Raw genomic sequence first — 12,100 nt, 5'->3', positions numbered from 1 at the left:
AAGGACTTCTGTCTAAAGGTGAGTTTCTTTGCTAACTATACATGGGGACCTGTGTTTAGGAAAGGTTTCCAGGTTAGTTTCATAATCTGAGGTTAAACTTCATTTTTTCAAACAACTTGCATTGACAAGGTATTTCTTTATCTGTTATCCAACATATTTGAAGGTTTGTATCTGTCATTTTCTTTCTCCAGGTTCTGAACTTGCAAAGGAAAGTAGAAAGTTTGGTAGTGAGTAAAGATGGTAAAAATATCTCCCTGTCAGACATCTGTCTTGCTCCACTGGCTCCAGAAAACAAAGCTTGTGTTATACAAAGTGTATTTGCTTATTTTCACTCATTCTTCAGTGAAGGAGAAACATCTCTACCTGTTGAATACTTATCTCATATACTGGATTGCACAAGGTAAGTTTTCTTTTTCTGTTGTTTGTGGATAACACTTAAGACATTTTTATGAAAGCACAATTTTGTTTATTATTTTGGAAAAGAAGCAAACTTCCTATGGGTGGTGGGCTGTCAACTAATCCTTGAGTAACTTTCTACAGGTGATGGGTTATTGATTAATCCTTGGAGATAGTGACCCAAGTTGATAATAACTTTACACAGGTTAGAGTTGTTAACTCTTTCAGAATGGGTGTCATTGTGTGTGCATTTCAGAAGGTTTTAGTGAGTTACATTCAAAATTTAATTAAACTACTTTCATATTATAGTACATAAATAAACTACTTGGCAAAAACGTAGCTAATATTCCAAATTTTAACATTATACAAGTTTTAAGCTCTTATTTGATAAGGTAAATGGAAAATCAGACCCTCTTTGTTAATAGTTCTTTCTTACATTTAATTCTATATCGTCTATAGCCAGTAGAAAGCCAAGGTTCCAATCTATCAAATGGCGTATTATATTACGTTGTTTTCTGTACAGAGAATTGTCTATTTCACTTCCAGTTCAAACTTTAGCTGAATTTTAATTTAAAGGCTTTTTGTCACACAGAAAACCAGAAAAATTGTTATAGTTGTAGGATTTTGTCTGCTTTTTGCATGTTGTTATTCTGTGTTCTATGGAGTATTATTTAATTAAATAAAAAAATTAATTAGTCCAGTAGTACCATTAGTATAAAAAAGTAAAGTTAAATGTCATCGACAGTCGACAGCAAGAAAAAGAAGACCCAGATAAGTACTTTATTTCTTGTTTTTCATGTGTATTCTTTATTTTTTATTATAAAAATAACTAAGATGTAAAAATTAGAAACTTTTTAGGTTAGATAAGGTAAAATAAAGAATAATAATAATTTTTCATGAGTAGTCTGTGCATCATGAAATTTGATACCGTAATGTAAACTGGATGTTCACCACATAACTTACAACTTATATGACACAAATATTAGCTAGACATGGTTCAAAGTGACAGTCAACATTTCAAAAGAATAAATGCACGAGCAAATCTTTACTTAAAAAATCTGATATTTTGTATACGAAAGCCTTGTAATGTTTACTGTTAATCTGCAAAATTTTGTTAAGATATGCATACTGTATTAAAACTTGTAGTATGAAAAGTATAACAAGCACAAAATGGTTACGAGGTTGTTTCCTGGGACCGTGTCCTTAATGAGAGAGTTAAGAGGTTTTAGAGATTACGCAAATGAAATTTAAGATTTTTGAGATGAAGAAAAGTATTTTTAATTATAACATGAAAAATCACTTTGCACTTGGACTAGTCAAAAAAAGAAAAAAGGCTATGTTCACGGACAAATATTTTTAAAACTACTTCATGAAAGCCTGCCAAATTTTGTGAAGATACACATACTTTATTAAAGATTATAATATGGAAATTGTAACGGGTACAGAATGGTTACGAACTCGGGCTAATATGACCAACCCTGTAGTGACAGAATTAACTGCCTACAAGTAATGTGTCCTCAACTTACCCTTGGAATTAGTGACCTCATTTAACTATCTACAAGTAACATGTCAATGACTTATCCTTGGAGTTCTTGACCCAATTTAACTCTCAATACATAATGTGTCATTAACTTACCTTTGGAATTGGTGACCTGATGTAACTATCTACAACACATAATGTGTCATCAGCTTGTAATTAGGGATCCGATTTAACTATCTATAAGTAACGTGTTGGCAAGTTACCCTTGGAGTTAGTGATCCAAATTAACTATCTACAAATAACATGTTGACAACTTGCCCTTGGAGTACTGTCTACAAATAATGTGTCATCAACTCACCCTTGAAATTACTGACTTGTTTATCTACAAGTAATACACCATCAACTTACCCTTTGAATTAGTGACCTTATTTTACTATTTATGAGTGTCAGGGTTTTATGTGATCCACTCCACTTGTTTTAAAATAATATATTCAAAACAAAATAAACGTATGTACAAAACTTATTCACACTATAGAGATCACCATTGTATCTTAAACACTATACACTTCTTTTCTTCTTATCAAAAGTCCACTCAGGCTGATTCAATTACTGTAGAATCCAGTTGACAATCCAAACTATTTTTCTCTACTTTTAACACAGTGGTAATAGTGAATAATTCACTTACGCTACCTCTTGGTTTACCACAGTTGTATCCTTAACTTCAAATAATTGTCTTCTTTTTGGCAAAGTTCACACAGGTGGGTTCAATTAGCTTAGAAAACCCTTTGACAGGCAAATTATTCTCCTTATCTCTATGAAACTGTTATACTCAACTCAACATATCTACCATTAAGGCTATTCACTCATATGATGGCTAACTTCACATTTTCTAACTTGAGCTGACTGAACATCCCTTTCACTTGACTAGTTTTACTCCACTCCTGCTTGTTTGGTTGCCGCTAGTTATATGCTTATCACCGAGGCCTCTAGAAATTCCATAGCCTTGACATCAATCAATTGCAAACACAACATACAATAGCCTCGACATCAATGAATTACAAACACATCGTTATGACTTAGTGAGTTACGTAACCAAACTTGTCATAACTATTGCCTTGAAGATAATGGCTTTAACTCTCTTGTTATGAAAAAAGTAAACAATTGTGAAATATTAACTCACATAATAAATTAAGTAATAATGCCTACTTGTATATCCAACAACGAGTAAGGTATCATCAGCTTAGTAACTCAACAGATTAGATCAGTCAAGAAGAGGCTCATGTTATACTGCACAAACTTGGATTTCAATACAAAGATTTGTGAGATACTAATAATTACAAAAATATGTTGTGTTTATTTCTTAGTACTATGTTTCAATGCATCACAACGTAGTTGATGAAGGTTAGCAAGTTTATTGTGCTAGATATTAACTGAATTCATTGCTTTACAGTAACGGTTACCAGTTCCATTGTCTTGCTCCATATGGTGGCCCCCTCGTACCTCCTGCAGTTGCTTTTGGTGGGTTTGAAAATAATACTCTCCACACAGCATCAGCTCTAGTCATCACTTTTCCTGTAAACAACTATAACAGTCCTGAGCTGAATGAGGATGCTTTAGTTTGGGAAGAAGTGTAAGTTGTGTCTGTAACTATATAGTATGAGACTTATAAACTGGTTTAATAATTGCTGATGCACTAGTAATAACATTTTTGTACATTGTGTATAAACTTACCATTTTAAAGTAATGTGTTTTGAATCATTTTGACCTATATTAGAAGGTAACATTTTCACAAAATGCATCTTGCTACTATATTAACTCTAGATGTCTCGTGTAAAAATGGTAATGCTTGTTATGTCGTGGTACATACACGTGACTATTTATTCACTAAGAAGCTCCTGTTGTTATGTTTAGTAGTTTTTGGTCAGTGCTCTTAACATCCTGTTAGAAAATAGATTTTGTGTTATTACTTTTTGTACGCAATACAGGATAAAAAAGAAAACATGATGTTGAAAGAGAAAAAAAAAGATCCACTATTAGAGTTAAGGCCATTTAAATATTGTTCTTATACTGACATTATTTTAACCTATAAAACAACTTTGTAATTTAACTTTCAAATTTTGCAATTAACCAGCTGTTATAATTATTATCAGAAATGCCACCCTAAGGGTGGATTTTTCTGCTAGTAATAATAATCGTAGTATTTATACCTTATTGAAAAAATTTTGGAAAAAGGGAACATTTTCTGGGAAGTACTACATGGGAAAAGTGTTTAGATTGTGGGGATATAAACTATAATGTTTTTATATATTAAAAGTGGTACCCTTTATTGAAAAAATAACATTTTTTTTAAGAACTCCAATTTATATTTGGAAATTACAATAATAAATATATAATCAAACCCTCATGTACAGTCCTAGTGAAAGTCATTTTCTTGTTGTGAGGAGAGTACTTTTATTTAAAATTGTGTTCTGTGGTAAAGAAGTGGTTGTTGCTCATACTGTAGTTATTTTTCCAATTGTCTGAATCTTGAATACCCAAAATGTAAAATGTCTTTATAGATTTTTGTTTGTGGGATCATTCAATAGATGGCGCCACATTGTATTTATTTTGGTCACATACATTGATACATATATACATACTATGTCCATTATAGTAAGGTATTTGTGCATCTCATGATGATAAAAAATCCTTATTACGTTTTCTGCCATAGATCTAATCTTGTTATTAAATAACTTTAGTTGTTAACATTTTCACAATTTCTTGCAGTAATTCTAATCAGGTGGACTTTCTGAAGAACTTTAGTTGTTCAAAAATATGCTTGATTTCTTGCTGTATTTCTAATCTGGTGGACTTTCTGAAGAACTTTAGTTGTTAACGTTTGCTGTAGTTTTAAACTGGTGGACTTTCTGAGGAACTTTAGTTGTTAACGTTTGCATGATTTCTTGCTGTATTTCTAATCTGGTGGACTTACTGAAGAACTTTAGTTGTTAACGTTTGCTGTAGTTTTAAACTGGTGGACTTTCTGAAGAACTTTATTTAATGTTTGCATGATTTCTTGCTGTATTTCTTATCTGGTGGACTTTCTGAAGAACTTTAATTGTTAACGTTTGCTGTAGTTTTAAACTGGTGGACTTTCTGAGGAACTTTAGTTGTTAACATTTGCTGTAGTTTTAAACTGGTGGACTTTCTGAAGAACTTTATTTGACGTTTGCATGATTTCTTGCTGTATTTCTTATCTGGTGGACTTTCTGAAAAACTTTAGTTGTTAACTTTTTCATGATTTTAATCTGGTGGAATCTTTCTTGTAGTTTTATTGACTTCATGAAGAACTTTAGCAGTCCCAATATGACGGTTGCTTTTAAAGCAGAGGTATGTTGAATTTGCTTATTATCTTCCTGTTAATTGATTAAGTTAAAATATTTACAACCATGAAATTATTAATTAGATTTCAAACTCTTTGAAACAAAGAAGCTCCCATGTAGTTAAAATTAACAATTTACAGTGGGATTTTATTCTTATGTTAATCATTAGCTATTTTCTTAATGAATCCTGAGAACAGCTGTAAACAAAAAAACTTCCTTGTTTTAGCATTCTACTGTCAGCTATTCCATTAATCTTTAGTTATTTTCCTAATGAATCCTGAGAACAGCCATCCATAAACAGAAAAACTATTCCATGCTTTAGCATTTTACAGTCAGCTATTTCAACCTTACTCATGTTTTTCATTTCAGCGATCTATACAAGATGAACTGGAGAGAGGAAGCCACTCTGACATCATAACAATAGCCACCAGCTACATCATAATGGTTGCCTACATTGCTATTGCTTTAGGAGAAGTAAATAGCTGCAAGACAATACTGGTAAGTTTCTTCTTTATTTAGTTTACTTTGCACAACCAAGTCATCTGCACTGAGTTAGATATTATTGATTTGCATCTTTTATTCAAGTATAACTCAATTTATTTAACCTAAAAATAAAAAGGTTTGTTCTTGGTTAATCATGTTTGTTGTTCACTAGATTTTCTTGTGAATTTTCACTCTGACCTTATAGAGCAGTATGTGTGTGTGAGAATACGTGTTAGAGGTTTAGTAAAAGGCCCTTTACTGGGTATAGATAACAGAAAATGTTATAGTGCAGTACTTCACCACATTGGTACTTTGAAATTAATGGGAAAGAGAAAGCTGATTAACCTAAGAAGCTAATTATCATCTTTTTTTCCTTTTTTCAGATTGATTCGAAGATATCTCTTGGTCTGGCTGGAGTTGTGATTGTGTTATTGTCAGTCGTGTCTTCTCTTGGAATCTTTTGTTTTGCAGGAGTGCCAGCCACACTGATTATCATAGAAGTTATTCCTTTCCTTGTACTTGCTGTGGGTGTGGACAACATCTTCATTCTAGTACAAGCATATCAAGTAAGTGTGATGAAAAGTAGATGTTGTTCTTCAATGTAGTGGTTGTGATATGAGCATTTAGTAAAGTCAGTCCATAAAAGCTTGTTGGAAGCTAAAGACTTGTTTCCTGGATAAGCCACTTACCAGGCTTGATTTGACCAATCATGTGACCTCTTTGTACTCGTATAAAGTCTTTATAGATTTGATACTACTAACTTTTAATATAGTATCTATATCTTCACAAAATTTTGCAGACTTTCTATAACCATTATAAGTCTTTCACATACAAAAAATGATATTTTTTGTCAAGTATTTTAAATAAACTAAGAAAAGATTTGTCCATAAATATATTAGGTATTTGTTTAGAATAGTCCATGTGCAAAGTGATTTTCATGTTAAGATTAAGAATACTTCACCTCAAAAATTTGATTTGTATATTTATTAAAACCTCCTAAATACATTTCAAACGTTTGTTTTCAGTAAAACTATCCTAACTCCATACAAGGTTGGTCAATTTGACCAACCTCATTACCATCAAAAAAATAAAAATCCAAATTACCCTTTTTTTATTTCTAGAATGACTTCAAATTGTAACATGAAACTACATTTGTTTATCCTGGGTAGCTTTAAACTTGTAACAGTATACATCTGTTTATATTTAAGTTTTGTTGTTTTTATTGCCCTTTGAACTGTATCTAACTATTATTCATGAAATTATAAGTTGTAAATCACTTGGGAAATGTAGAGGTCACGTTACACTATAGATTTTTTATGTTATCCACGAGCTGCTTGCATGTGTGCCTCATGAAACATTTTTATTTTATTTTTATCATTATTTACTTTACCTAATCTAACTTAGAAAGTTCCGTATTTTTACATTTTAATTACTTTTGTAATAATAAATCAAGAATACTCATGGAAAACAAGAAATAAAGTACTTGCCCAAATCTACTTTTTTCTTGCTGTTGATTGTTGATGACACTTAACCTTACTTTTTTATACTAATAGTAGTAGTGCATTAAATAATTTTCACTTAATTGAATAATGCACCAAAGAACATAGAATAATAACATGTCAAAAAGTAGACAATTTACCCTAACTCTTACAATTTTTCTGTCTTTCTAACTATGCAACAAGAGCCATTACAAATTCATTCAAGCTAGTAGTTATCTTTCCCATGAGAATGAAGCTTGTACTAACAGTGAAATTGACAGTTCTATATTCAGAAAACAATATGGTAATGTGACAGGTGGGCTGATTTTTTATTTGATAGCTCCATAATCAAACAAGGGTATAAAAATTATGATTTGTCTGAGCAACAACAGTTTTACATTGAGTAATTTATATTAAATTTCTTACTTATTGGAGGAGTGGTGGATAAAATGAAGAGATTCCTAGAGAAAATGTGTCACATATATATATATATATATATATCACACTAGGAGAAATTCAGGATTTTAAAAATATTTTGCCTTATAAAATTAATAACTTAAAATCTTGTATACTATTAAAATATGGCTATGATTTTATACTATAATAATTGGTATAACATAAACAAAACTTAGATTAATAAAATTTTGAACGTAAGTCACTAAAACCTGCTGTCATGCTCAGTAAAGGATGCCCATCACGATAGGGTTAATTTGAAGTTAGTATCATGTTGATCAGTAAATTAATCACTTACAGTTTTTAGTATCTTTAAGCAAAATTTCTGCCCCCCCATTTTTTTTAGAGAGATGAACGTCTGCCACATGAGACAATGCAGGAACAGATCGGTCGTGTGACTGGAGAAGTTGCACCTAGTATGATGTTATCTAGTGTTTCGATGTCAAGCTGCTTCTTTATTGGTGAGATAAATGTTCACAATTATTTTTTTAATGAAAATTAAATAAGTGATGCTTTTAATGTCCTCACTTGATGGCAGAAAATCATGAAAAGAAGCTTAAAAGTAAAAAGAAATTAAACTAGGAGTTCACTGATAAAGGATGAGGTTGTTGTGGTAATGGATTATGATGTGTTTTGATGAAGGATGAGGTTGTTGTGGTAATGGATTATGATGTGTTTTGATGAAGGATGAGGTTGTTGTGGTAATGGATTATGATGTGTTTTGATGAAAGATGAGGTTGTTGTGGTAATGGATTATGATGTGTTTTGACAAAGGATGAGGTTGTTGTGGTAATGGATTATGAGGTTGTTGCGGTAATGGATTATGATGTGTTTTGACAAAGGATGAGGTTGTTGTGGTAATGGATTATGATGTGTTTTGACAAAGGATGAGGTTGTTGCGGTAATGGATTATGAGGTTGTTGCGGTAATGGATTATGAGGTTGTTGTGGTAATGGATTATGATGTGTTTTGACAAAGGATGAGGTTGTTGCGGTAATGGATTATGATGTGTTTTGACAAAGGATGAGGTTGTTGTGATAATGGATTATGAGGTTGTTGTGGTAATGGATTATGATGTGTTTTGACAAAGGGTGAGGTTGTTGTGGTAATGGATTATGATGTGTTTTGACAAAAGATGAGGTTGTTGTGGTAATGGATTATGAGGTTGTTGTGGTATTGGATTATGATGTGTTTTGACAAAGAATGAGGTTGTTGTGCTAATGGATTATGATGTGTTTTGACAAAGGATGAGGTGGTTGTGGTAATGGATTATGATGTATTTTGATGAAGGATGAGTTGGTTGTGGTAATGGATTATGATGTGCTTTGATAAAGGATGAGGTGGTTGTGGTAATGGATTATGATGTGTTTTGATGAAAGATGAGGTGGTTGTGGTAATGGATTATGATGTGTTTTGACAAAAGAAGAGGTTGCTGTGGTAATGGATTATGATGTGTTTTGACAAAGGATGAGGTTGTTGTGGTAATGGATTATGATGTGTTTTGACAAAGGATGAGGTTGTTGTGCTAATGGATTATGATGTGTTTTGACAAAGGATGAGGTTGTTGTGGTAATGGATTATGATGTGTTTTGACAAAGGGTGAGGTTGTTGTGCTAATGGATTTTAATGTGTTTTGTAGGTGCCTTGACTGAAATGCCAGCTGTGAAATTGTTTGCACTTTATGCTGGAGTAGCCCTATTAATCAACTTTCTTCTGCAGATGACCTGTTTTCTTGGGCTATTTGCTCTTGACACCATAAGACAAGAGGTATGGTATATGTGAAGATGAGATGATTTGAACTTTTCTGATCTGGTACACATGATTATGAGTTTATTATGTTTATGTTACATACATTCAACCTCTGCATATGGTGACAGGTGTGAGTAAACAAAGGTTTGCACTGGTGCCTGAAAACCTTGAACAGCCCTTGAAAATGAAAATCAATTTTAAGGGTTATTAAAAGTCAAGTTCAGGTCTTGAAAAGACCATAATTTGGAGGCAAGTGCTTGAAATTTGTATTCCACTAAAATTTATGGTTTTAATCTTTATCATATAAAAGTTTATTTTAGCAATCTATACTGATAAAACAGCCTGTGTTTCAGTCAGTACCATAGTTCCAGGAGGAAAGAACTTAGGGGCCTGAAACTTTGCTCAGGAACTAAGGGAATACTGAGGATGTTTACCTCGGTATTATTTGTATTATACATGGACTTTTCTCTACATTAAAATACTTTATTTGCTAACTTTTGGCTCTCTTACTGGAGCATTCGTTAGGCAACAATGTACTGGGTGAAAAAACTGTTTAAAATATGTATCTTGGCAACAGTCATAACAATTATTGATATCTGGTATTAAAGTTATTGAATACGTGCAATTATGATGAATATAGAATATGAATTGATTGCTTTGAAATAAAAAACATAAGGAAGATACAGTTATAGGTAATATGTAGAGAAAAATAAAGGGATATTTCATTCTTCAAATAATACATTGTGAAACTAAAGGTTTAATTTTACATGAAAACCATTAGATACTGTGTTTGTGTAAGTTTCTAAATATTGTAAGTAAGTTGAATAGTTTGCCTATCTGAGAGAGTGATTTTTTAATCGAGGGCTAAACAAGAGTTTGGGTTCTATTCTGTACAATGTTTTTTAAAACCTGTTGTTACAAAACTGTTTTACATTTTTTTAAAAGAAACCATGCAAGTGGTTACTATACGTATTATCATTTCCTCCAATAGTGTAAAGCAATAAGTTTTGTAATGTGTCAGAATTCATATTATTGGTGGAAATGCTTATATTTAAATGTTTGTATCTAAAAAACAATTTTCAAAATATGTGTGAGAGATTAAGAAATTGTATTATAAAGTTATTATTTCGAATAAAACCTTATAAAAAAATATATTGATGAAAAAGCTATAGTAAAAATGGCTTTTTTTTGCATTTTTATCATTTAAGAATTCTTTCAGTGATTGTGTTTGAAAAAATAGAATTTCTGATTTTCAAACTTATAAAAAATTTATGAATAAAAATCATTATTATTTGTACAACAAAACAAACAAATAAACATGACTTTATATTAAAAAAAATTGAAAGAGATACGAATAATGCAAAACTTTCTTCAAGCTAAGTTTGTGTCTGTCTGTTCACATTTTTCAGTTCCTATAATAGTAGGCCTATAAAGATATGGAGTAAGCATACTCAGGTTTAATGTCTGTGACGTCAAATTTTTAGCATCAATGAAAACTTTGAAATCTAATATTTTCCACAGAAGACGGACCAGATTTTTGTTCTGATATAAGTGGAAATAATGTCAGAAAAATTTGTATTTTATAGAAATGCGAACTATCATTGTGGTGTCAGAATATAAATCCATCAAACAAGACTAACCCGTGAATTTCTGCAAAAGTAAATTGGTTTTTATTCACTTTATTTTGGTAGAAGAGTTTGGTATCATAAACATTTCTGATGCTGATTACGTACCTTGGAGTGAAATGTAGAGAAAAATAATTCTGATTGCCAATCACGAGTAGCAAAATGTATGCAACAAAAGTGACAGTGAGACTCCACAAGTAACCAAAAATGTCATTTATCCAGAGGCATTGCAATGAACTGTACAATAAGTCTACAATTTAATTTATTTTCTTTAATTTTTATGTTCTTAAGACATTTATCTTGCAGAAATACGACCATTTGACATGTATTGTTACATGAAAAGTGAAATTTTGATCAGTTCTGTTTAAAAGTAACTAAACATCAACCCTCTGTTCAGGTAACACTCGAGTAAGGATGGCTAGTCAAATAATATTTTTAATCAAAATAAACCAGAGGACCATCGTTATGTCTGTTTGTAATCAAGTCTGTATATTCCCGTTTGATGTACAATTCTGTGTTTTAGCGTGAGTGATTATGTAAAAACTTGGATAGTAAATGGCCCCTACTGACAATGGTGTGAGCTCAATGGACCTGACAAACACAAGGCCTTTTGTAAGGTCTGGAAGAAAGTGATTGGCATTGGGGGGATGGGCAAAAGTTTTATTACAGTTGTTCAATGTTGCATATCACTTTTATGAAAAATTAAATGTTTATATTTGACTATGAGCTATCTTTTCTGTTAAATGAGTCTCTCAGTGGTTCAATGTAAAGGGAATCCTTGCTGAACATAAATGTCCTTTAATTATTTGATAGCAATTTCTTCAAGCAAGGTTGCTTGAAAGTGAGATTATAGGCTATGGAGAAGTGCTTGAAAATTTTCATTGGTGTCCAGTTTGAACCCTGTTTATAACCTTTCTAGAAGATTTTTTATTTATAACACAAGAATAAGTGTTATTGTAGAAGGACCGTAGTAAATTTTTATTTTGAGATTAAAGAACTGCCAGTTAACGAAAATAAGTTAATATTTGAATTAAATGATTGTTTCCTTGCAGATCTATCTGAGGTTAAGCTTTT

General features: G+C 31.6%; 1 protein-coding gene across 1 annotated transcript in view; it reads left to right on the top strand.

Moving 5' to 3' along the window:
* LOC106470242 (Niemann-Pick C1 protein-like) overlaps positions 1–12,100 on the top strand; it is a 58,736-nt gene that overhangs the window by 26,729 nt on the left and 19,907 nt on the right. Inside the window, exons 9-15 of the mRNA XM_013930785.2 lie at positions 192–400; positions 3,327–3,506; positions 5,185–5,245; positions 5,608–5,736; positions 6,105–6,287; positions 7,999–8,113; positions 9,292–9,419. Of these exons, the coding sequence (XP_013786239.1) occupies positions 192–400; positions 3,327–3,506; positions 5,185–5,245; positions 5,608–5,736; positions 6,105–6,287; positions 7,999–8,113; positions 9,292–9,419 (1,005 nt within the window). The remainder of the gene's footprint in view (positions 1–191; positions 401–3,326; positions 3,507–5,184; positions 5,246–5,607; positions 5,737–6,104; positions 6,288–7,998; positions 8,114–9,291; positions 9,420–12,100) is intronic.

The sequence above is a fragment of the Limulus polyphemus genome, unplaced genomic scaffold, assembly GCF_000517525.1.
Source record: "Limulus polyphemus unplaced genomic scaffold, Limulus_polyphemus-2.1.2 Scaffold3898, whole genome shotgun sequence".
NCBI classification, from domain to species: Eukaryota; Metazoa; Arthropoda; class Merostomata; order Xiphosura; family Limulidae; genus Limulus; species Limulus polyphemus.
This window is presented reverse-complemented; position numbering and strand designations above follow the sequence as displayed.